The following is a 25,399-nucleotide window of genomic DNA, read 5'->3' on the forward strand; positions in this document are numbered from 1 at the left end:
GACCTAGAAATACTGGGAGTAGAACCCCTTCCCCTGATGCTGTAGGGAACCTCCTCTATAGCTCCCTGCACAAGCAGCCTGGACCTGCTGAAGGAGAAGTGTCTCATAAGAGGGGGTCCCTTGAAGGGGGGCAGCCAGGAGGGACATGCTGGAATTGTATCTCAGTGCTTATGCAGCCTTTGTCCATGGTAACCATATCCCAAGCCCTGTAAAAGCAAGACAGCCTGTTTCCAAACTGAGGAGACAGAAGGGCAGGTCACAACTGGAATGCTGTCCTGGACATGCAAGTTAAAATGGCTGCATGCTGGACAGCGAGCTGGCTGAATGAAATTGGACCCAGAAGACCTTCACCTCCGTGACTTATAACCCTGCCTGTAAAAACCTTGCTATCGCTTGGGAAAGGATGTCTCTCAGACACCGGTGAGGAAGAATATTGCAGAATCATCTGGAAAAGAAGGGTTAGGGAACAACGGAGGCCAGTAGGTACTAGGCCAGGGACCCCATCCTTTCTGAGGGATTTGTGTTGGTTCCGGTACTGATGGTGATCCAAGGATTGAGAACAGTGCTTCGAAGGTGAGGGGGAAGAGGAAGAAGTTCCCAAACCAGATCTTGAGAAGCCCTAGAAGTCATCTGGTGGGAACTGTGGAGCCACTCCTGAGGAAGAAATAACCGTCAGCCTCATCCAGAACCCAATACAAAGAAGTCATCAGTGCCGAGGATGAATGAGTAGTCGATGCTGTCAGTACTGGAGCAAACAACAGAGCCAAGTCCGAGTTCAGCTGAACCGGATGAAAGTGTCTGTAGTAAGGACATCATCAGTACTGAAGACAGCATCCATGCTGATGAACCTCTCAATACCACAAAGGACTTTGATTGAGACGCTGCAGTCTTAGCCTCAGGTGGCGTGGAATATGGTGCTGACAAGTGAGACAGCTCTGCAACCCAACCAGATGTTGCCAGTGGCACAGCAGAAGAGACAGAGGTAGAAGCCATGTCAGCTGACAACCCCTGGACTATAGGGGAATCATGAACATAAAGGCAAAGCAGGTCTGACACTGTTCCAATGGCATGGAGATGATTGGTGCCAATGCTGTTGTCATTGGTACTGGACTCAACGAGTGCCTAATGGCCAATACTGGAGGTGACGATACAGAGTCTAAATGTGGTACTATGGAGGGGCTAGATGGGCCAGCTCTATAATACATACCAAAAGACTCTCAGTGCTGGTCAGCACTCCTCTTAGAAGACAATGAGGAGTCCCTCCAAGTCCTGGAACAGGCCTGGTTGGTCTCATGGGAACTCTTCCTCGAAGGACCTGAGGAAGGAGAATGACCTCTCTTCCTGTTAGGGGATGTACCACAACTCAACCCAGTAACCACACAGTGTTGGCTACAAAGAAGAGCGCAGGGCTAGAGGACCTTAAGAGATCCCTGGTTCTGAAGCAGGGGTCATGGCCTGCTCTAAGAGGCACTGTTTCAGATACAAGGTCTCTTGCCACCTTTATCCTCTTCTTAAATGAATTGTATATAGAGAACCTTTCCTAAATGTGCCCCTCTTGCAGGCACAACAAAAACCACGTGAGAGGGTCACTACTGGGGATAGCTACCCCACACAACAGACAATGTTTAAACTCTGGTAGGGGCATCACCCAGGGCAACTATCCATCCTAATTACTATAACTTAACCTAAGGGTACTACTAAGCTACACTAACAATGAACTATATACAATAAATTCCCAGAGAAACAGAAACAGTGTGAGGTGAAACACCACACAGAATGCTCTGACTCTAGCCTGGGGTGGTGAGAAGGAACTAAGGGGGGTGGGTGGTGCTGCCCTTTAATAGCGAGGGGAAGGGCCAGAGCACCATCCAAACAGGTACTGCTAAGCAAAATTCCCTGGCTTCCATGTGCTGGGCGACACACACCTGACTGCAACTACGTGAAGAACCACCAATTCTATAGAAGTTCCTAGCAGTCTGCTAGATTAACTTCTCACTCTCTAAAGCTCTCTTTTGTGGATAGCAGTGAGCCTGAAATCAGAGACACGGAGGGAAAATGACTGAATTGCCCCCTATTGTGGTAGAAAAGACACTGTCAAATCCACGACTAGTGTCCAGAACAGCAGATACCCATGTACGAAGGTTTCAGTCACTACTTTCATTAATAAAAACAGGTTATAAAAAAATCTTCATATGCTTTACTACTAAACTCATTTCTACTGTTTTTTTGCATTGTAATTAAGCAGAATCTCTAAGGAAGTTGACAGAAAATATATTTTTTTAGCATCCATTAGGTTGTTTCATTTTTACAGTAATGAGCACTGAAGAACTACAAACTTAAACAGCTGAATATGACCTGGCCCACCCCAATGTACTCTAGTTCACTTTTGAATAATATACATGTTCCTTATAAGTAAAAACACTCAATGAAATTTTGAGGTACTTTCTTTAATTTAAAGAGTCTATCATTATTACAGAAACAAAGTTTATAAGTAGAGAATCCTTATAAGGATTAATCCTTGGCATGGTACGCTGCCAAGATACAGTGTAGCTGCAAGGGCTCTATGTGAATCTTCATATGATAAGTTGCTTTCACACATACATACACACACTTGCTGAATGATCAAAATACTATTTTTACCAGCACAATGGAAAATAATGGCTCTCAAATAGTCCCTTTACCAGTGTGTCCTGAAATGTTTGTACAAAAGTAGAAATACACACCATATTATACTGTAGCATTAAACCAGTTATTATGTAGGAAGTTTTTAGGAAATTCATCTCTATAAATTGAAATTTGTGAAATATTAAAATGAAAACTAACGAGTGTTGGTTACTTAGAATGAATTCTATTTTACTGGCAGGTCAGATACATTTTTTTGTTTTTATAAATTTCTAAACCCAGATGAACTCAAACACTGAAGCAACATACATAGGCTAAGAGAATTCAATATTGTTCCAAGGCACTTACTGAATCTCCATGACTAGATGAAAACCGGAACAAATTAGGTCTGACCAACAGTATATAATATAAAAATAACCTTTTGCTTACAATTTACAAAACGTATTACAATCTTTATCTCTGCAAACCTGCAATTCTGGCTGTATGTCCAGAATTTTTTTGTTTTTAAATCAGAAACTGTTTTCTAAAATTTCAGGGCAAATAATTTACAAATAAGATACACATGAATTTAGAACGTGCAGAGATTTCTTACATCTTCTGTTAATATTTTATGATTGCAACTTTATCAAATTATATTCCTACTTGCCCTGTACATATACAAAATAATGCATACATGGTAATCAAAAGTTAGCAAAAAGTAGTCCATAAACTCAATTTGTCAAAAGTATCACTATATTAACAAATGTCTACAAGCAGCGTGTAACAGGGTTAAAAGACATTAAGGCAATAATACTTGGAAGTTACAAAATAAACCATATGTAATACTTTCTCCTAGGTGTAATAAGGCAGGTAGATGGCCCCAGCAAAAAGTTAGGTTGTAATACTGGAATCCACTTTTGTGAATAATATTTAAGGTTTTATGTGGGAAGTAAAGTAAAAAGTGTACCATTCTGTAGTTATAACTACACTGTTGTGTGTTAGTCCCCAAAAAGTAAAGAGCGGAATACTATTTATTTCGTTTTCAGTGGCACTTGACTTTTCCAGAGTGACCATTTTCTTTTTCATCATGTCCATTCTGATGGTGGCTCTCTTGGTCCTCTTGGCTTTCCACAACGGTTACCAAAACCTAAAAACAGAGAACATTTAAATTCTGTCAACTTTGAAAAAAGCAAATTCAGAAATATTAGCATTGAGAAGAATTGCTATTGTTAAAGCTGTTTCAGCATCTCCCACTTAAGATATTCCTATTTTCAGGGACTTACAAAACTTCATGTAGTCTCAATGCAAGAGTTATAAACACAAGATGCTTGTAATAACTACAAACATGAACCATTCAGATACTTTTATATTTCACTATTTAAACCCAAATTTGGAAGGCACTTAATCCACAACGCCAAATTACAGTCTTTTATAATTTGCTTATTTTATTCCCCCAAATACCATGATTTTGGAAAATTGTTTATTTCCTCGGGTTTTCGTAACTATACAGTGAAAATGTGTTGTAATCATTAAAGCAGTTCCTCAGATTTGTCACCTAAAGAGAATAGCCCAGGTTTGGGAATTTCCCTTACATCTTCAGCCGTGAAGACCGATGCAAAGAATTCATTTAGTTTCTCCGCAATGGCCTTATCTTTGAGTGCTCCTTTAACATCTCAATCATCCATTGGCCCCACTGGTTATTTAGCAGGCTTCCTGCTTCTGATGTACTTAAAACACTTCTTGCAATTACTTTTTGAGTCTTTGGCTAGCTGTTCTTCAAATTCTCTTTTGGCCTTCCTAATTATATTTTTACACTTGATTTTCCAGAGTTTATGCTTCTTTCTATTTTCCTCAATAGAATTTAACTTCCATGTTTTAAAGGATGCTACTTTTTAAAAGCGCTACTAAATGGAATGTATACACTGAACGAGTAAACATTTATATATTTATGTACTAAATTTAAACAAATACATAAAAGGGTCAGTTTTGAATGAATGGCAATTACCAATATCTGTGATTTCTACTGGAATTTCTGTAGTTTGACCTCTTCTATCAGTGGAACTAGAAAGAGGAATCTGAGGTATAGTATCAGCTGGTGTTTTGTTGCCCATTTCAAGATTATCTGGAAAACAAGAGATGTTAATATAAATATGTTAGGCAAGCAATTTTTGTGGTATTCTTAATTTCAAAATGATGCTTTCAAGTCAAACTTGATTCAAATTTTACCCTCTGTAGAAAACAGCCTTTATAAAATCCATGGCTAATAAAAATGTTTTTATTCCAGTAGAAACAGTTATTTTTTCTTTTAACCCTTCCCTGAAGTGTTTGTAACCCAGGAACTGCAGCACTGAGAACTGAAAGTGCTTATAGTAAAGTTTCAGCAGTTGAACTAATTCCACTGGTCTTCACTGACCAATCTTAGAGAAATCCCCATATTAAAGTCTCACTTATATCAATATGAAGTAAAGAAGATTTAAAAATTCCTTTCCGTTTTTATTTTCTAACCAACTAGTATCAAAGGTAACTATGTAAAATACGATTTAAGTTCACAGTATCTTTAATATATTCATATAAGTAGGTGTATTCATGCTTTCCTTTCAGCTTGTATTTGGTGCTTCTGAGCAATAGAACAGAATTCATTGTAAATACTTCAGGCTTACACCAATTTAACCTCATTAATGAAGCTCCAAAATAGAGTGTTTGTGAAAATTAGCTCATACTGTAAAATAAAATGAAAATTAACTCAATATTTATATAGTACATACAGACGTATGAGTAGAAGAGTAGTTTGGAAATGAAGGTGAAAAGATAAGACTTCGTTTGTATATTAGTATAACGGCTACAATTGGGTAGGAATAATTTTTAAGTCATGTTGTTGTAAACCTAACTATTATTGTAACAAAGTGCAACAGGCTATAGGCTACAAAAACTATGGTAGATTTAAAAAAGGATAAAGAATTTAAGACGTTTGGTGACTATGCAATGCGCATCCCCTGCAGCTAGGTCAATTCAGTAGCTAGGTCAAACAGGGTAACTAACTCCTTTTGGCCTCCCATCATTACTTCAAGGTAACTCACAACGGACTGTAACAAGGCAAGTTGTTAGTTTGAAAGTTTCATTTACATTCAAGAACTAAATTAATCACTTACCAAGTTTTACACATCCAGCTGTTTTCAAGCCCTGTTAATATGAAATATTGTATTTTAAATGTCTGTAGGATACCTCAAAATAATTTGTTAAAGAATGTCTGAGATATTCAAGATAAAAGGAAACATTTTTGGAAGGAGATGCCATAAGCAGAATTGGAAGATTTTACACTTCCTACCAGTGGCGTAGACAGGATGGGACATTTGGGTGGGCGGGCAATGACAGGAGGTCGGGGGGGCCCACCTCCCCCCATCCCTTCCAGCAGGCCTTGCGTAGGGTGATGGATGCTCTGGCCAGGGTCCCCCCGGGGCCCTGGATGCGCACCCAGCTCCGGGAGGAGATGCCGCTCTCCAGCGTGCATGACTCCCAGCACCCGTTCCTGTCCCACCGCCCCACGCCAGGCCTGGCTCCCCGAGGAGGCAGGCCTACCTTTTTTGAGGAGCTCCTCTGCCACCAAGCCGCACACTCGCTTGCCCGCCCTCCTCCCAGTGGTGGATTAACCACTGGGTCATGCCTAGGGGCCCCAGCCAATTGGGGCGCTCCCATCCCCCAATCCGCTCCGCCCAGCGCTTCTACCAGAGAGCAGGGTTAGGTGTGGGGGCTTGCCCCGCTTTGCTCACCTGGTGCTTCTGCTGGGGAATGGGGCCAAGCCCCGGTGCCTTGACCCCACTCCCTGGCTGGAACACCGGGCAGGCGGGCAGAGCCAGGCAAGCACTGGGGCCGGAGCAGAGCTGGGTCTTGGGGGTGGGCCTGGATGCTAAGTGGGTGGGCTGGGGGCTACAAAAGACTCAATGTAAAAGTATGATAGTCTTGTGGTAACAAGAGCTGATAGTTAATACATGAATTACTATTAAAATTATTGTTTCCATTCTGGAATGTTGGCAAAATAATGTAAGTTATGACGCATTAAAGATGACCTGGAAAGCTTTTAAAGTTTGTTCACTTTTTCATTTTATGAGACTCATGGCTAGGGCCCTACTAACTTCACAGTCCATTTTGGTCAATTTCACGGTCACAGGATTTTAAAAATTGTAATTTCATGATTTCAGATATGTAAATCTGAAATTTCACAGTGGTAAAACTGTAGGGGTCCTTACCCAAAAGGTGATTGTGTGCATGTGTGGGTGGTGTCACAAGGTTATTGTAGGGGGCTCGCGGTATTGCCTGCCTTACTTCTGCGCTGCTGCTCATGGTGGCGCTGCCTTCAGAGTTGGGTGGCCGAGAGCGGCAGCAGCTGGCCCGGAGCCCAGCTCTGAAGGCAGCATTGCTGCCAGCAGCAGCTCAGAAGTAAGGATGACCTGGTATAGTATTGCCACCCTTACTTCTGTGCTGTTGCTTGTGGGGCAGTGCCCTTAGAGCTGGATGTCTGGCCAGCAGCCTCTGCTCTCCGGCCACCCAACTCTGAAGGCAGCGCAGAAGTAAAGGTGGCACTACTGCGATTCCCTACAATAACCTTGCGACCCCCCCCCCCCACAACCTCCTTTTGGATTGGGACCCCCAGTTTGAGAAATGGTGGTCAACCTTTCCAGACTCCTGTACCCCTATCAGGACTCTGATTTGTCTTGCGTACCCCAAGGGGGTCAGTCAGGGGACAAGGGGAGCGAGGGTGTTGGATGGGGGTGGGGTCCCGGGACGGGGCAGTCAGGGGACAAGGAGCGGGGGGTTGGATGGGTTGGGGGTTCTGAGGGGGGCAGCCAGGTGTGGATAGGGGGCGGGGGCCAGGCTGTTTGGGGAGGCACAGCCTTCCCTACCCAGCCCGCCATACAGTTTCACAACCCCGATGTGGCCCTCGGGCCAAAAAGTTTGCCAACCCCTGATCTAGCATATTAATAATGATTGCAATAATGAATAGAATTAAAATAAAAAAAAAATTGAAGTGGAATTGACTAACCAGTTAAGTAGCTGCATGATTTGGTCACCACTAGCACAAGATCATTCTAAATCTCTAGCATAGTTAGGACAGTTTATTACATAGGCCGAGAATTTAGTCTTCCATCCTGACAGGTTTGGAAGGGTTTTTTGGACATTTTAATACTCTCACAGGTTTTCAAATTTATTTAATGAACTTTCTGTCTTGTGGTTGAAGTCAAGGCCACTTCTGTTATAATGTGGTGGAGCTCTTAATGGGGACCTGCAAAGAAATATACTGGGCTGTGCGCAATGTTTCTTCCCTTCTCTTTTTTTGAGCTTCTTTATGATATGAAGAAAGCCTGAAAGGTTGAGTTTTTTGGTTTGTTTTATTTTTTTCACATTAAAAATACAAGCCTTGGGCAAAAGCTTCCAAAGTGCTTAAGTATCTTGGGAGTCCATGTCCCATTTTCAAAAGACTTCTAAGTTTATAAATTACTAAGTCACTTTTCAAAATGTGAGTTAGGTGTTCTTGGAAATTTTACCCATAGTCTACCCTGAAAGACAATGGATTTCACTTAGTGTATCTAAGGCATTAAAAAGTGATTTTTATTTTAACTGTTTTTGTTAACCCCTTTTTTAACTAAAATCACTTGGACGGCAAAAAGCTCCCAACCCACATTTCTCAATCATGTAAAACTTTCTCTAAGTAAAACCTTCATATTCTTTGTACTTTTAAGAAAAACACCTTTTGGAAAATATCTTCTCAAGCTCCTTATACATCAAAGGATAGTCATAATCCTAATTTACACAGTAATAAATTAATTTTTTTCATTGCAGGTCACCTTTAACATGTCTACAATTATGTATGGGGTAAGGATTGGTGAAATGTAGTTGGTTGCAATGGAAAGGAAAGAGGGATTGTTCCTAGCAATGTAACTTCAGAAGGCAAAGGAGAGTAGTTTGAGTGTAGGTAGCATGTAACTCATTTCATAGAACGTTCAATTTCTGACTTTAATTTTCACTTCTGTCTAAAGCTAGAAGAGCTCTGTGCTACCACTTCATCTGAAGTATCGGTGACAAAAAATGCAGAATGTTAGCACTCAAAATTCAGAACAACAGCATAGAAAAGCAGCTCAGGTTTAAATGCCAAAATTAAATTGGTATAGGTCACCAGTTAAAGCAAAGGGGAGTTAACTTGGTCAGTTGAAGTTTATCAACAATTATAACTAACATTTAAAAAAAAATTCTTTTATCATTTGGCTGTATATTCAAAAGGTTAGTTCCAGAAGCTAAAAATTAACATGGACTTGTCACTCATACTTACTGTAGATTCTGTTTGTTCAGGAAGATTCTGATCATGCAGTATACTCCTTTCAGCAGATTGTGAAAATGTAACAGGCTTGGTCAAAGGTGCATCTAATAAAAACAAAATCTTAAAATCAAAATATATTTCAGAAATGTATACACTGTGGTCTCCTGAGTTTCAATACCACACCAAGGACCTTCCTAACAAAACTTTAGAGGTAAGTTACATTAACAACCTTTTCTAAGAGATCTTTAAAACAGAGTATTCACAATATTTCTAATCAACATTTTGTTCAAGACACTTAATGAAGAACTTCCAAGATTACAAAGTGCCACCAATCAAAATGCAGAATCACAAAATTCCCTTTTTTGCTTAAAATTGGATAGAATTTCCTACAATCGGGGAATTCCAGTTGGTAGGCAACTGGGTTAGTTTTTAGGTAAAATTTAAAAAATGCAATACACCAACTGCGAAAAATGTTATACCTTGAATATATACAACGTGTAAAACTTGGATATGCATTGATATCAGAGTCCACTAAATTCTATTTTGACATCTCAGGCTAGAATACAACATCATATGCAAAAGAAATATTTTAGAGGGAGATTAAATAGATATTTATAAAGTCACAGTTACAGATGGTACAAAGCCATGGATTACAAACCCAAAAATTCAGAGCTAGGGTTAGATCTGAAAGATCAAAACATGTCAAGCTAAGGAAATGCACAAATAACCATAATTCTTCCCTGTAGTGACACCATACAAAAATATGATTCAGATTATGGCATTTTAGCATTTTTTGTCTGAATTAAATATTTAAAGACAGAATTTTCTTCTCACATCTCCAGAAGATTGTTTAGGTACTACAACTGTACATTTTCATACCTTAAAGTGCCTTGATTTCTTTCAGGTTTAACCTTCAGTCTGAATTTCCTGGGTTTGTAACACTTTCTTTTGAGATAATTACAGCATCCCTGATTTTTTTTTTAAAAAAAGCTTTAGTTCTCAACCTTAATTCCATTTTAAACAATTTTTGTCTGCAAATTTCCTTTTAAAAATGTTTCATACATGGGAACTACACAAATTCCAACAATGTTACCATGTGATAATTTTAATGATTTGAAAATATGAAGCAAAAACCTTATTTTTTATTTTAAATGTTAACTTTTATGACCAGATTCACCAATATGCTCTGGCTATTTTACCCCACTCTGTAGAAGTGCCAAGCAGTTTTTCCTGTCCTCCAAACTCTCCTGTGTACAAATATGCCATCTAGTTCTTCCAACTGCCTGGATCCTGCATATTTCCCTGTGCACCCCATTTTCTCCTCCCTTTCTGCTCTCTCTTGAATAGATCTGGTTCAACAGGTAGCTTTTGTGGAGACATATTTAGGATTAATGGTAATTTTTTGCAATTATTTTTCAAAACAAAATTTGCCAGGGTTTAGTGCATTACATCTTCAGAGAAACTGAAGAATTTGCCCTCATTCAAAATGGCCTTCATCTCCCATTGTTCTCAATGAGAGATGCCAAGTTGCACTCAAAATGGTGGCCTCCTATGCTGCCAGGAGGTAGAAGAGAACACTCACGGAGAGATGCTCCTCTCAAAAAGGTCACCAAGTGAGGGCAATTGTGGTTTCAATCTTTGTCATGTCTCATTGTTCTCCATCATTTTGAAGAGGGCTGTTCTTTGTGGATTTTCTGTAGAACATTAAAAGTTTCTCATTCAGCAAATAGTAAATAGTTACAAAAAGTAATTGGGGATTTTTTTTTTTTTAATTCTTTAAATGTAGCCTCTGGACAAGGTTTCTGTGAGTTTTAACTATGTGAAAAGTGTGAAGGGTCTGCATTATTCCATTACAGAGATCATTCAGAACAAAAAATTTGTTTGAATAGGGTGCTAACTTGCTTAAGGAGCCCATTTTAATTAATTTTGATTCAGACAAAACTAATTTATTTATGAATTCTCAGAAAATAAATACTACGCTCCAGGAGTAAGTGCTCTAAAAGATGTGTGGAAAATCCAGTTCATCCTTAACTATGGATTCACAAATGGCACTTTCACAACCCAGGTCATTTCTATACAAAATTCTCTAGAGCATTACCAATCTGCTCAGACCTGATTTACATTAATTCCTTTTATTTATTTACTAATTAAAGCCATTGCTGGTTTTATACTGATACAGACCCAGTGACTGATTTATTAGAGTTGGAAATGTTATCTGTTTCAATATGGGCTTTATGTCACAGTAGCACTGTGCTAAATAAATGTAACAATACTGGACTAGACTGCTGCTTCTGCTGGACACAATGGAGTCGGGCAACAGGAAGCTGTTTACAGCTCCCTTATTCTCTGCACAGTCCTAGACATTGCTTAGAGCAGCCTAATGCGATAGGGACTGTTGCCAGCTGATCTGAAGGACCATCAGCTAAGGAGAGGAGTACAGCATACACCAGCCACACTCCCTCCCCAACCCCTGCATTGGCGGTTACAAGTATACTGAAGAAGCAGACAAGTAAATCTTTAGTGGAGGGGGGGAAATACAGCCAGACTTCTATCCCTGCGCAGGGTGGAAAATCTGCTCCATTCTCTTCAAACTATCCTTAATATAGTGTTACAAGCTTTTAGTATACTGTATTTTAAGAACATATCCTTTTTTCAGGAAATGTTGACAGGCCATAAACTCAATTTTTATCAGCACTCCCACCAGCTGTATCCAGGTGCATGTATTAATGTATTCCTATGCTAAATGGACGTAGGTATAGAGAGCACACCGATCAAGTTTGCAGATGACACAAAGCTGGGAGAGGGGGTGCCCATACTTTGAAGGATAGAGCTAAAATTCAGAGGGATCTTGATAAATTGGAGAGCTGGGCTATAGACAACAAAATGAAATTCATCAGAAACAAATGTAAGGTGCTACACTTGGGGGGGGGGGGGGGGGATGCATGGGTGGGGAAACTGGCTTGATACCTTTTTAATTCTTTAAAACAAAAAGCAACAGCACCCAGAACTACTGTATTGGACTGATTTTATTCAGGATTATTTTATTCCCCAAACCTGTAAAACATAACAGAAGAGACTCACTCTGATCACTTGCTAATACAAATGATTCTGGTGTTCTTTCTGGTAGTGGGGGAGAGGAGTCTTCACTCACATCAGCATCTAAAATCAAATGTATTATTGTAGTTAGACAAACTAAGAATGATGTAGCTTTGTTTAAACAAACAGAATTTTTAACAACACTTAATAGGTCAATTTTTACAAGTCCACAAGGCATTGTATAAAGAAAAGTTTAAAGCCAAATACAGATGCAACAACAGGTTTATACATCAAATGAAACCATTTCCTCTATCATTCTCATATTTTAGTGTGCAAACTCTTTGGGGAAAGGGCAGGGTCTTTGTATTGTTCAGTAATTAGTTCACTGACAGTGTTCAACAAATCAAATATCAAATGAAAAACTACTTTCTGTTCAGATGCCTAATGTCCTTCAGTTTGTGCTTGGAAGAGGGGTGGGGGTGGGGGAGAGTGGTGTTTGAGAAGTTTTTAGTAATAAGCTCAAAACAGTAATACAAATAAAGAAAAAAAAAACCTTAGTGTGCCTGTTTAGAGCAATGAAGCAAAAACAATGTTTTGCGCTACCTACTCTGAATTTAAAGAGAATTAGCATTCCTCTGTACTAGAGAGCTCTGCTATTGCTTCTTGAGACTTGATGGTTGCGTCAGTGCCAACAGCAATAGTGCAGTGTATCCACAGTAGCCATTTTGTTTTACTTACAGTTCTGCCCTGTGATAAATGAAGGGGAGAGGGGTGGCTCCCTTTTATGGACACCCAGCCAGCCAGCTACAAAATCCCTGTTAATTGCTGTTCTCTACTTGCTTTACCTGTAAAGGGTTAAAAAAGCCCATAGGTAAAAGGAAGGGAGTGGGCACCTGACCAAAGAGCCAATGGGAGGGCTAGAACTTTTTAAAATTGGGAAAAAACTTTCCCTTTGTCTGTCTGTCTGTTGTTCTCTGGAGAGAGGAGACACAGAGCAGCAATGCTGTAAGAAGCTTTAAACCAGTTATGAAAAATCATCAAATCATACCTAGGAATTACTTATCTGAACCCCAGATACGCAAGTAGATCAGGGAATGTCTAGGAAGACGCGATTAGGTTTCTCTCTTATTTCTTTATGGCTTGTGGACTCCTCTGTGCTAACCCCAAAATGCTTTTGTTTTGCTTGTAACCATTAAGCTGGACCTCAAGAAAACTATTCTTGATGCTTAATTATTATATGTGCTCTTTTTAAATCTAGCAATAACCTAAGTTCCAGATGTATTTTCTTTCTTTTTGTTTTTAATAAAATTTACCTTTTTTAAGAACAGGATTGGGTTTGTGTGTCCTAAGAGGTTTGTGCATGTTGTTTAATTAGCTGGTGGCAACAGCTGATTTCCTTTGTTTTCTCTCTCAGCTCTTCCTCGGATGGGGGATGTAAGGGCTTGAGGGTACCCACAGGGAGGAATTCTCAAGTGCGCCTTCCTGGGTCCAAAGGGTTTTTTTTTTTTTGCACTTGCGTGGTGGCAGCATCTACCCATCCAAGGTCAGAGAGAAGCTGTAACCTTGAGAGTTTAATACAAGCCTGGAGTGGCCAGTATTAATTTTTAGAATCCTTGCGGGCCCCCATCTTCTGCACTCGAAGTGCCAGAGTGGGGAATCAGCCTTGACATGGCCCATGTCTATACACAGCACACTAATCAACCTTTGTAGGCACACTGCCGCTCGAGGTTTTAGCCCACAATTTCAGATTTCCTAAAACAATGGCTTGCTAGAGATTTGAAAAAGGTTTCTGCAAGCCCATGGAAATTATGAGAGAAGAGAGGTCAAAATCCCAACTCCTTTAGAAACCATTCATATCCATGGCCTGTTTGCAAAACGGAAACAAAACAAGACAATTTTCTATTGGAGGTAAGAGAAGACTACTATTTGTTATTAAATATTGTTTTCTTTGCTGGTGGTGGGTTTAACTTTATGTAATAGCTGTTGCTGATCCCCCATTTTGTAAATGTATATGGTTTTGATTAAGGATATTATAGAAAATGAAGTAGTCTGGTGTCCACTGAGATTTAATGATACTATGAAGGATAAAATTTCATTAAGCAGAATAATTTAACAGATATACTGAAAACCATCTTTATTTAACAACAAACACATACAGGCCAGCTGAAGTAATCAATGCAAAATGCATAATAAAACAGTTTGTAACTAGACACTGTAGGGACAGGAATTGCATCTTCTGTGGGTTCTCATTGTCTTTTTCTTAGTTCTGATGAGGGGCAGAGTTGCATGGGAATGCCCAGGAAGAAGCAGGTAAGAATGGACAGTCCAATATGTAGTGTTCCTAGCTAATGGCATTGTACTGAAGAGCTGGAACATAATGCACGTGCAGGGAGCCAGAGGGGAACAAACTGCAATTTGCCTCTTGCTCTGCATTTATTTCCCGTGAAGAGCTCCCTGTGGTACTCTTTTCCCAGTAGGCTCATTTCCCTATCACAATAGATGTATTCCATCATGGCTTCTCTGTCCTCTTCCCTGAATGTACACAAAAAAGGTTGACTGTCCTCAAACTTCTGTTTCTTGTCCTCCACCTCAAATTCTATTACTGTATATTTTCACATCCCTATGATGGTCACCATTTCATCTCTTGCTCTGCCTTAGCATAAAGATAGGTCAAGCATCTGCTCCTTGTGGTGCTGCCTGTTCACTATCTTGGTGTAACTAACATTTCCAAATTGTGGCCTTGATGCAGTAGTGGTTTCTAAACTGAGAAATAAGGAGAGAGTCAACAGGCATATTAATGTATTGACCATCCTTGAAGTATCAAGGAATGTCATAAAAGTAGCATTCATTTCCCTTTTAAATTCAAAGTCTAAAGATAATCTGTAAAAGAAACTGAATATGAGCCCTTTTTGCTTCATTATGATTTAGAAAACTTTCAGGTTCGTATTTTTTACTCACTCGTTGCCTTTGAAATATCAGGAATACGAATTCATGTCTTTCCCAGTTTTGATGGAAGACTTACCGGATATTTCCAGAGAACATATAGTCAGCTCTCAAACCTTAACGGAAACTTAGGGCATGTTGAATTTTTAACAAAGGTTTCCTTTTTCCAAAATGTTAGTGACAGAACAAAAAGTGGCTACAAATACCTTCCTCTTTCCATTGTTAAGCTTTTACTCTAAGCTCTTAGGACATTAATTTCAGAGGAGTAAACTAACAGCAACATATCTTGTTTAGAAGACCTTTCATCTCCCAAGTCCTCATTCAAAACTTGCTCATCGGCTTGTATCCGGAAAGAGAGACTGCAAAGAGATCTTCAGCACACAGAACAGTTTTGGATAAGCCTTTGTCCACATCAGTTCTGGATTTGGACCACATATGTCCTTTCCACCTTTCCTTGTCCCTCAACAGCACATTGCCAGCTTTTTTGATGCTGTCCAAAATGAACTCAGACTATAGATGATGATGTGCTGAGAATATTATCAATGTGTCATAAATAGGTGTCTTCCACGCTGCTGTGGAGCAACTGTCAACATTCCAGGCCTTATTGCACTGGACCTTCAGACCCCCTATCTTCTCCCAGAATTAATGATACTTTGCTTGGCAAGACATTTGGAACCCAGCTGTAAAACATAGTATTATGAATCAGTTCAGATGGGAGTAATCTGCTGGTTGCTCCAGGTTCTCATAAACCCCCGGACACTTCCAAACCAGCTGGAAGCATATTTAAATGATGGTTTCTTCTGACATACTACAAAAGTGGCCTGGTAACTCAAGAGATTGTGAAAACACATGTACTGACGTCCCAAGCATGTGCAATCCAATTTGAACGGGTGAAAGGCTTCTAGCAAATTTGACCCTTGTACAATACAGAAGCACCTAAACAACGATCGCTGTACTGTAATGCACACTAGTTGCACTGTTGCAGCTGTTATGCCAGTACTGTTCTCTACCCTGGTGATGCAATGGTGGAGATGAACAGATGTCATAATTAACTCAAACGACATCCACAAAGTCTGTGAGCACTGGTGCACTGTTGAAAGCCTGGCATGTGGACTTGCTGGCATGCCTGTAACAGTGGTTAGCATGCCAAATTTTTCTAGTATAGACAAGAAAAGTTCACACACATGTATACGGTCTCTTCTTTAAGGCTTTTAACTAATTATTAGCACTTTCATCTCAAAGTACTTTACAACCAAGTAAGCGTCACAAATAGCCTTGGTGCGGTTTGCACAGGGTGGCTGGCCTCTTAAATGAAGTGGGTCCAGCTTCTCTGGAGACTAAGAAGTGCACCCAGTTGGGAGCCTAATGAAGGGGCAGCTGGCACCTGATTGGGAGTATAATTAGAGAGAAGACAAGACAAGAGAGCTTGAAAAGGACTGGGGAAGGACTCTACAAAAGGAAAAACTGCATGATAGCTCCTTAGAATCTAGGCCCAGGGAGGGCAGGAATAAACTATCTAGCTATGAAGAACAGCAAATCCCATCAGAAAGAAGGCAGGCCCAGGGCAGAAAAACTGTACCTGGATGTGAGGAGCAGCAGAAAGACTTCAGGAAGCGGTACGTCTGGGGAGGAAATAAACTGGGACGAACTGCAAGCAGCAGCATAAAACCTTAACAGGAAGGTGCAAAGTCTGAAGAACCTGGTATAATAGGCTGAGACTGAGAAAAATAAAACCCCAATGAAAGAGCTGTTTGAAACATAAGGGTCTGCATGGTAATCTTTAAAAGACAACATGGTGCATAGTCCTAGTGGGACACTGTGGGTGATATCTCCTGATCACCTATACATGGTTGTGTTTAATGGAGAGTCCCACGAAATACAAAGAAACCCATCAGCTTAGGGATGGTGCTCCGCTGAGGCCTGCTCCATTTGAATAGTTTGTCAGAAAGGCCGAACTGCTACTGCAGCATTGAAAATCTTAGTCATACAACCAAAGCATAAAGCCTAAACAGCCATTCAAGGGCATTAAGCACAATTTATAACCCTCATTTTAAGACCAGCCCTTGAATGTTTTTGCACCAGCAAATTCTCTAATACAACACAACTGGTTACCAGGAAGAACTGCATTTGACCATTAGTTGGGGATTGGTCCTGCTTTGAGCAGAGGGTTGGACTAGATGACTTCCTGAGGTCCCTTCCAACCCTGATATTCTATGATTAAACATGGTTCAATCCGCATAATACAAGGGAGACAGGTGAACCCACAATGACCAGGCAGCACATATATAACAGAAACTAGAATCTACCACAATTTAAAACCTTAAAGGGGAGAGTCCTCTGCCTAAAATGTTTTACCAAGTCTTCTAGAAACCACAGTTCAGACTTCATTTTTAAGTTCTCGCACACACACTTCTGATGCAGCATTTCCATTGATCAAGCCTCTGGGTGGTGTGTTCTTCTCAGTCTATCATCACCTTTATACCACACTCTTGCATTCCCATCTTATTTACATCTGATTTTTATGTCCTCACAGTATCCATGCCAGGAAAACATGGCTAACATGTTCAGACAGGAGGAGATAGACTTGAACATTATCATATCTTGGGACTGACAGTAGCAAAATAGACATAGCAACAGCCCTGGGTGAGAGCACCAAAAGTCTGAGTAGAAATATATTGAAAATAAACAGTTTAATATGAATTCACCTGTTTTTTTTACTAGTCTCAAGAAAGACCATTTTGGCAGATATGCTAAATAGGGGATGGAAGCAAAGGGTATTTGCTTTTTGGTACATGTCTTATGATTTTAAAAAACCTTAAAATAGGAATTAGCTACTTTTAACCCTTAGACTATGTGCAAGCTATACTTCTGCTTGTAGAAAGAATTTAATCCTGAAGTACCTGTAAAAATAGTGGTTTTTTAGATTTGTCAAAAGGTAGTATTCTTTTGAATATGTGTCGTATTTCTGACAGAAGCATAGCCTAGGAAAAAATATGAAAACTTTCAAAACGCTTCTCTGAAGTGGCAGCAAGGCATCACCTTTGTTTAAGAAAGTTGACTTCAACATCTCATATCACTGAACATCTTCCCCTCATTTTGGACCATTCAAGATGGTGGCATGCGCACACACACACACACAAAAAATCAGTAAACTGCTTCCTTATAATTATCTTAACTTTAAAAAGGCGTCAACTATATTCAAGAACTTTGTCAAGCATTGTTTACTTGATGCCACAAATCTGAATGGTGATTTAGTCAATATGTGATGGTTCATAAAAATATAAGAATGGACACTCTGGGTCAGATCAATAGTCCATCTAACTCAGTATCCTGCATTCCAACAGTGGTTGGTGCAGATGCTTCAGAGGGAATGACCAGAACAGGGCAATTATTGAGTGAGCCATCCCTGTCGTCAATTCCCAGCTTCTGGCAGTCAGAGGTCTAGATACACCCAGAGCATGGGGCCATCTCTCTGACTATCTTGGCTAATAGCTATTCATGGACCTATCCTCCGTGAACTTTTCTAATTCTTTTTTGAACCCAGTTATGCTTTTGGTCTTCACAACACCTTCTGGCAAGAGTTCCATAGGTTGACTGTGTGTTGTGTGAGAAAGTACTTCCTTTGTTTTAAACCTGCTGTCTATTAATTTCATTGTGTTATGCGAAGGGATAAATAACCCTCCCTTTTTCACTTTCTTCACACCATTCATGATTTTATAAACTATATTACATCACCACTTAGTCGTTTCTTTTCTAAAATGAATAGTCCTGTCTTTTTAATCTCTCCTCATATGGAAGCTGTTCCATACTCATCATTTTTGTTGCCCGTCTCTGTACTTTTTTTATATAGATAGATAGATAGATAGATAGATAGATAGATAGATAGATAGATAGATATGTATTATATATATTTGAGATGGGGCAACCAGAACTGCACACAGTACTCAAGTTGTGGGTGTACCATTGATTTATATAGTGGCATGATGATTTTCTGTCTTATCTATCGCTTCCCTAATGATTCCTAACATTCTGTTAGCTTTTGGACTGTTGCTGCACATTAGTGTTTGATGTCACCTGCTCAACTGTTTAACGTCTTTCTTTTGAATGGAGCTAGGGTGTAAGCCTGTCTTCCTCACCCCGTTCTGATGCAGCGAACTGCAAAAACCATAGAGCCCAACAGTAGTATTAGAAATGCATCATCTGTTCACAGCGCAACACATTTCTCAAAGAGCGATAAAGCAAAGATGACTGTTTTACACAAATATACTTTAACCAATGGTGACAGCAGCCAGATAAATTACTCAGAAGGATGTATTGCTGCTATGTTTTCTACTGTGAATGTAGTTATCCAAACTAATTGGATATCCAACATTTAACAGGCTGTGATATTTGTTAAGTACACAAAAAATTTACACTAATTTCCAAGTAGCCAAAGTGATGGAATGAAGGGGTAACCTAACTTCAGATGAGAAGAATGAGACTGTTGAAAAGGCAGAAATAGGCTATTCATGGAGTAAATGTTTCTCGATACAGCACTCGAAGCAGTTTATCAAGGTTTGTAGTAATAATACAACAGGGTTAACTCACAGGAGAAAAGGAGATTGGGAAACTAAATTAGATTGTTGCAAAAGCAGCCATACTGTCAATTTAAAGTTTAAGATTTATAATTAAATATTTCTTTGCAATACTGTCTTAAAATTATGAAATATTTTCCCACTCTACAGATTTATTAAAAGTGACAAATACAGCTGAAATACAAAAAAACCTACCTTTTTCCTCTTCAGAATGTCTTAGGCTTGGAACATCTTGTCTAGCAATGGACATTGATAATACTTTTCTAGCAGAAATGTTTTCAGTACTAGTGGAAGCAGAAACTGTGGCACTTGCGGTTGAAATATTAGACATACTTTTGGTCATGGCTCCATCAACGTTCCTCTCATCTGTGTCAGAATCATCGGAATGAAGAGGATTAGTAAAACAGAGGGGTGCTCTAACTAAAAGCGAACTACTCTGATGATCAACTGTTTCGCTGGAAGAGCATTCCACTTGAGATGTGGGGTTTGGTACCAGAGAGGCAGTTTTAATACCATGACTTAAGACATCTGAAGACATATCCTCAGATGCAGATGTAGGCAGTGCATTTTCAGGCCCATGTAGTGACCACATGGCATGCCCCTTCTCTTTGAGAAGCAGACGGTCTGGTCTTGGTGGAGCATCAGAATCCTTCTGGCTCTGCAGCCCTTCCAGTGAAGCTACTAAGGCTTTGTTTTCCATACTACAGTTTTGAAAAGAGTCTACAAGCGAATCCCCTGAACTATGATCCAGTGGCTTAGAGTTCTTATCCATTACACAAGATGAAACAGACTTCATTTTAATTGCATGTCCTCGGTTCAAAAGAGTATTCCCATCAAAGCTTCGTGGTCCCTCCTGAAGAGGTACCTTCTTAATTTCAAAACTTAAGTTACGCTCCAGCTTTTTCTCCACATGTTCATTGGGTTCATTTTTTCCTGAATGTTCTGTTGATTTATTATAGTTTTCATTGAGGTCTGTTGAATGGTCTGATGAAACCATGTGCAAAACTGGCTTTGGATGGTATCTATCATTGTCCTGCCACACAGTAGTGACTGTCGGATAAGCTGAAGGAGGAGATGGTGTTAAGATGGGTGGTACTGGGTGAGGCTCTGGAGGCTGCAAGATTTCTTCCTTAACATCTCCTTCTACAAGACAACTGCAAAAAAATAATTATGTAAATTCTCTGTACTTCAGCAATATCACATCAGATATTATAGCTTAAATAAATTCTGAAACATCCAACATATAATAATCTTAAACTCTGGGCAACACTTCTACTGCTTGCCAAAAATGGTTGTATAATATGGCTGACAAAGTATAAATGGCAAGGGAATAGTTGATAAGTCTTCCAAAATATCACTTGGAAAAGATTCTTGATAATGCCACAAATACAACTTTTAAGGTCAGATCTTACAAACCTTAACCCATAAAAACAGCTTCAAAGCAGATTTTCCCTCACTTTCCTCCCCACAGCTGACTCTACAGAGAATTTGTAGAATGGTCAGACCTTCTTAAGAACATAAGAATGGCCATACTGGGTCAGACCAAAGGTCCATCTAGCCCAGTATCCTGTCTTCCAACAGCGGCCAATGCCAGGTGCCCCAGAGGGAATGAACAGAACAGGTAATCATCAAGTGATCCATTCCCAGCTTCTGGCAAACAGAGGCTAGGGGACACCATACCTGCCCATCCTGGCTAAAAAAACAATTGGATTCATAGGAGCATAAAGCACCCTCTAAAAACACTGCTTTTAGTGAAGCTAGGAAAAATTCCCTATATTTAAACAAAAATAGAAATATTTGGAAAGATATCTTAAGATACAGACTCTTTTTGGTACTCAATCCCTCTCAACTTCTAGCTCCTCCTCCCCAAATAAAAGTCTATTTGACATTTAGAGACATTTTAAACAAAACACATTTTCTCCATAGATTTAATGATGGTAGTATTGTGAATATAGATTCAGTTTTTGTTACTCTGAAGGTTAGTTTATACACTAACATGTTGATGGCATAGCTTCAGTGAGTTACATACAGTATATAAGAACAGATTAATCTATTGAGTATCTGATTTGTTGACAAGGAATTTCAATATTACCTTTTTTGGAAGAGAAAAGTGACAGGGGTAAGGTCAAAGACACCTCTGCAAATTTGTTTTAGTGAAATTAGTAGAGCGGATTTTGACACATGAGTTTACAATTTATACTATTTATACTAAGTGTTGGTAGAAAGTTTGTAGTTTTTGAGAAAGGGAGAAATATTTTAGGTAGGAGTGTATAAGATATACAAAATAGGTATCTAATAAAATTTACTGTAAGGTGAAACTGAAGTAACAGGTCTTCTTGATGTTAAAATAATTAAAATGGACTGAAGATTTATTTAAAAAGTCTACACACAGGAATTGCTTGTTATACAGAGGTAGTTTTTCTTCAGAGCTATTAAAATTGGGGGGTCTTTTCCACTATGAGATTAAGAATCAATTTCCCCTACAGTAAAATTAAGAAAAATGCATTAAGACACTTTCATTCAGTGGATAGTATTATTACTACAAGGGAAAAATGTGTCAAGCACAGGATTATATGCGAGAACAATTATGTGGTTTATACAATTAATTGCCCTTGTGATGTCATACCTATATGAAAGGGAGGAGAGGGGGAGAAAAAAGAAAAAAAAAAAGTGAGCAAATTTTACCCAGAAGGATGAACTCAAACCTGTGGGTAAGGATTTTAAAGAGTATGGGACATCTGTTATCCAGGCTTCATACCAAATTCCATAAGAAACATATGAGGACATTTTGATGCAAGAAAAAAATTGGAATTTTGACAGACTTTGAATACTGTTTTTCTGCATAAGTAAATCCAAATAATGCAATTTAAATTTTTTTTGGCCTAACAGCTGATTCTAACGTTTGGGTTCACTATACATGAATTTAACTCATGATATCTAGTAATATCCCTTCTAGCTTGTTAAAAATGTCTTGGCAAAAAATCTCTTGCAGCCTTATTATTGTGATTCAGAGAAGAGTGGTTAACTGGAGCCATTCTTTAGAAAAATTTTGTTCAATTCTCAGAACGTAAACCAGAGATGTGCCGAGCACCTGCAACATCCATTGATTCTGCAAAGTGGATGATCAACACCTCTCAGGAACAGGTTCCTATTGTCTTCTTAAGTAATATGCCATTGCTTTAAGATGTTATAGTTTGTCAAACAGGAGTAACATAGCTATGTGAATTCAAATATTGGGTATGTAATATATTTGAATAAATCTGTTTATTCACATCCTCAGGAAGACTTTGGTTAAAATGTCAACGTGATGTGCCTGTCACTTTTACAGGAAGGCTGCACCACTCTTGAAGATTATGTAAATGAATTTCTGAAACATTCAGCAAGCCACTAAAGAACAAGGTTTTAAAATTAGACTCTAATATGCTATTTCGTGTTCTGGAGAGTGTCTATTTGTCCCTGAATTTATAGCTAAAGTTTATCTAAAAACAATGAAATACTATTTCAGATTACAACACCTTTCAAAAACAAAACAGAGGTGAGACAGTGAACCGAAAGAGCACAAGAAAAACTCCTTATGACTTAGGTCTGCTGCTTCCAGCAGAGTAGGTGAGACATTTCCAGGATACTAAAAACTGCTTAGTTATCTTCATAACTTGTATAAAGGTTCAGCATAGTTTTTTAATGTAGCAACATAGATTTCACAGAAAAAAAAATACTTGTCACAATAAGCCCTGGGGAGAAAAGCTTTTAGATCTTAATCACCTTATTACTCCTCATAGCATTTAAATGAAATTCAATGTAAAGATGTACTACACTTTCATAATCATTACACAGCTTTCATTATATTATATTATTATTTGTTACTTTTTTAAAATAATTTTAACGCAAGCTAATTTATTTTATAGTGCCCTAAAGCATACTGGGTGTTTCAGAGAAGGAAGATAATCTACGCCCAACAAAGTTTACAATCTAAAATGTATAAACACAGTAAGTGAGATGACAAACATTAGGAAGAGGATGGGTAATGCAAATAGGGAAAAGCATTTCTATAGTACACCCATCCTCCAACCATGCTCCAAAGGATTAATAAAATAGACCATTTAAATTTTAAATCACTCTGTGCTTAGTGGAAAATTGCAACTGTATTAAAAAGGGGCAAAATGTAGTTCAGATTTAAATGAGGACTGGCTAGTGTCCAAATGAAAAATCCTTAATCCATGGTTACTCTGTTTAACATACTGTGGAGTTTTATCATCAAATAAAAGAGAGTGATGTCAAGGTCATGGAATGCAGCTGCTATGATCAACCAAAAATAGATACTGAGCTCTGCATTCTTCTGGATAATTAAAATAGGAACATTAAACCCTACGTAAGTGGGCTGAGGCTAGACACCATATTATTCTACTTTATTTAAGCATCAGATCTTATTCAGTCATAAGGGAGAAACGCTACAATTTGCTCAACTTGTCAGAAACTGAATTATAGGTTATAACATATACCCATGCATCAGGAATGATCAAAAATAGTCCATTGGTGATTTTCTAGTTAAAACAAATAGTTAAATGAAAAATGTTTTTAAAATCATCACTAACAAATTTAAACCAATGGCTGCTAACAGGGCTATTAGCAGCCAACAGATTCTTGAACTTTTTTAATTTTAGCCTAACTGAATATGTATTAAAAGGTTCTTTAGAGTTTGAAATGTGGCAGAGCAATTACTTGCCATTACAGCATGCAGCTTCATTCACAATAAGTGGCAATTTGACTTGTATCATCATCGACATTCTAATCTCTTCTCTCCCAAATAAAGAACTATTGTGTTTTCTATAGAAATAGAAACAAAATCAGGATGATGTAGAAACATTGTCTCATGTTTCCTTTACCACCACTTTCCTTCTCTCACGCCTTCTATTTTCCCATTTTCAGCATTGCCTTACCTTTGTATGTTTGTGAAGTATTTTGGAGGTAATCAGTTTCATCATTTAAATGTTGGGTCTAAAGGATACTTTCAGTTTGAAAAAAAGTTACCATTTTTCTTCCTACTGAACACCAATTCCCATTATCCTGTTCCTTTACAGGTGTCTTACTTATTCTCTAGCAAACAAAGCTATCAAGTAATTAGATAAGAGAGCTTCAAGGACTTGGCTCACTGAAAGGTACCTGTGTAATTAAAACACCCCCTCCGGATCCTAAAGAACCAGCACATCATTGCTGGAGTTGAAGTAATTGAGTTCTACTGTACCGAAATAAGTCTAAATTGCAAATTAATCAAAGCTCTGGCTTTGCATCTAACAGTAGGAATAGTCTAAAGTACTCAGATAAAAAACCCCTCAGTTTTCAGAATGGAGAGGTGTAAATAATGGTGTCCCCTAGGGGTCTGTACTGGGCCCAGTCCTATTCAACATATTCATAAATGATCTGGAAAAAGGAGTAAACAGTGAGGTGGCAAAATTTGCAGATGATACAAAACTACTCAAGATAGTTAAGTCCCAGGCAGACTGGGAAGAGCTACAAAAGGATCTCTCAAAACTAGGTGACTGGGCAACAAAATGATAGATGAAATTCTATGTTGATAAATACAAAGTAATGCACATTGGAAAACATAATCCCAACTATACACATAAAATGAGGGGGTCTAAATTGACTGTTACCACTCAAGAAAGATGTTGGAGTCATTGTGGACAGTTCTTTGAAAACATCCACTCAATGTGCAGCGGCAGTCAAAAAAGTGAACAGAATGTTGGGAATCATTAAGAAAGGGATAGATAATAAAACAGAAAATATCATATTGCCTCTATATAAATCCATGGTACGCCCACATCTTGAATACTGTGGGCTTCAAGATACATTGGACTTGAAAAAGGTTCAGAAAAGGGTAACAAAAATGATTAGGGGTATGGAATGGCTGCTGTATGAGGAGAGACAAGACTGGGAC

General features: G+C 38.8%; 1 protein-coding gene across 1 annotated transcript in view; it reads right to left on the minus strand.

The window, feature by feature from the left end:
• Positions 1 to 3,653: 3,653 nt before the first annotated feature.
• PTPN12 (protein tyrosine phosphatase non-receptor type 12) overlaps positions 3,654 to 25,399 on the minus strand; it is a 141,651-nt gene continuing 119,905 nt past the window's right edge. The window contains exons 13-18 of the mRNA XM_065411744.1: positions 19,660 to 20,618; positions 11,993 to 12,070; positions 8,924 to 9,015; positions 5,751 to 5,781; positions 4,607 to 4,723; positions 3,654 to 3,748 (exon numbers count right to left, since the gene is read on the minus strand). Coding sequence (XP_065267816.1) covers positions 3,687 to 3,748; positions 4,607 to 4,723; positions 5,751 to 5,781; positions 8,924 to 9,015; positions 11,993 to 12,070; positions 19,660 to 20,618 — 1,339 coding nt within the window. The 3' untranslated portion in view covers positions 3,654 to 3,686. The remainder of the gene's footprint in view (positions 3,749 to 4,606; positions 4,724 to 5,750; positions 5,782 to 8,923; positions 9,016 to 11,992; positions 12,071 to 19,659; positions 20,619 to 25,399) is intronic.

Source organism: Emys orbicularis, chromosome 1 (genome assembly GCF_028017835.1).
Source record: "Emys orbicularis isolate rEmyOrb1 chromosome 1, rEmyOrb1.hap1, whole genome shotgun sequence".
Lineage (NCBI taxonomy): Eukaryota > Metazoa > Chordata > Testudines > Emydidae > Emys > Emys orbicularis.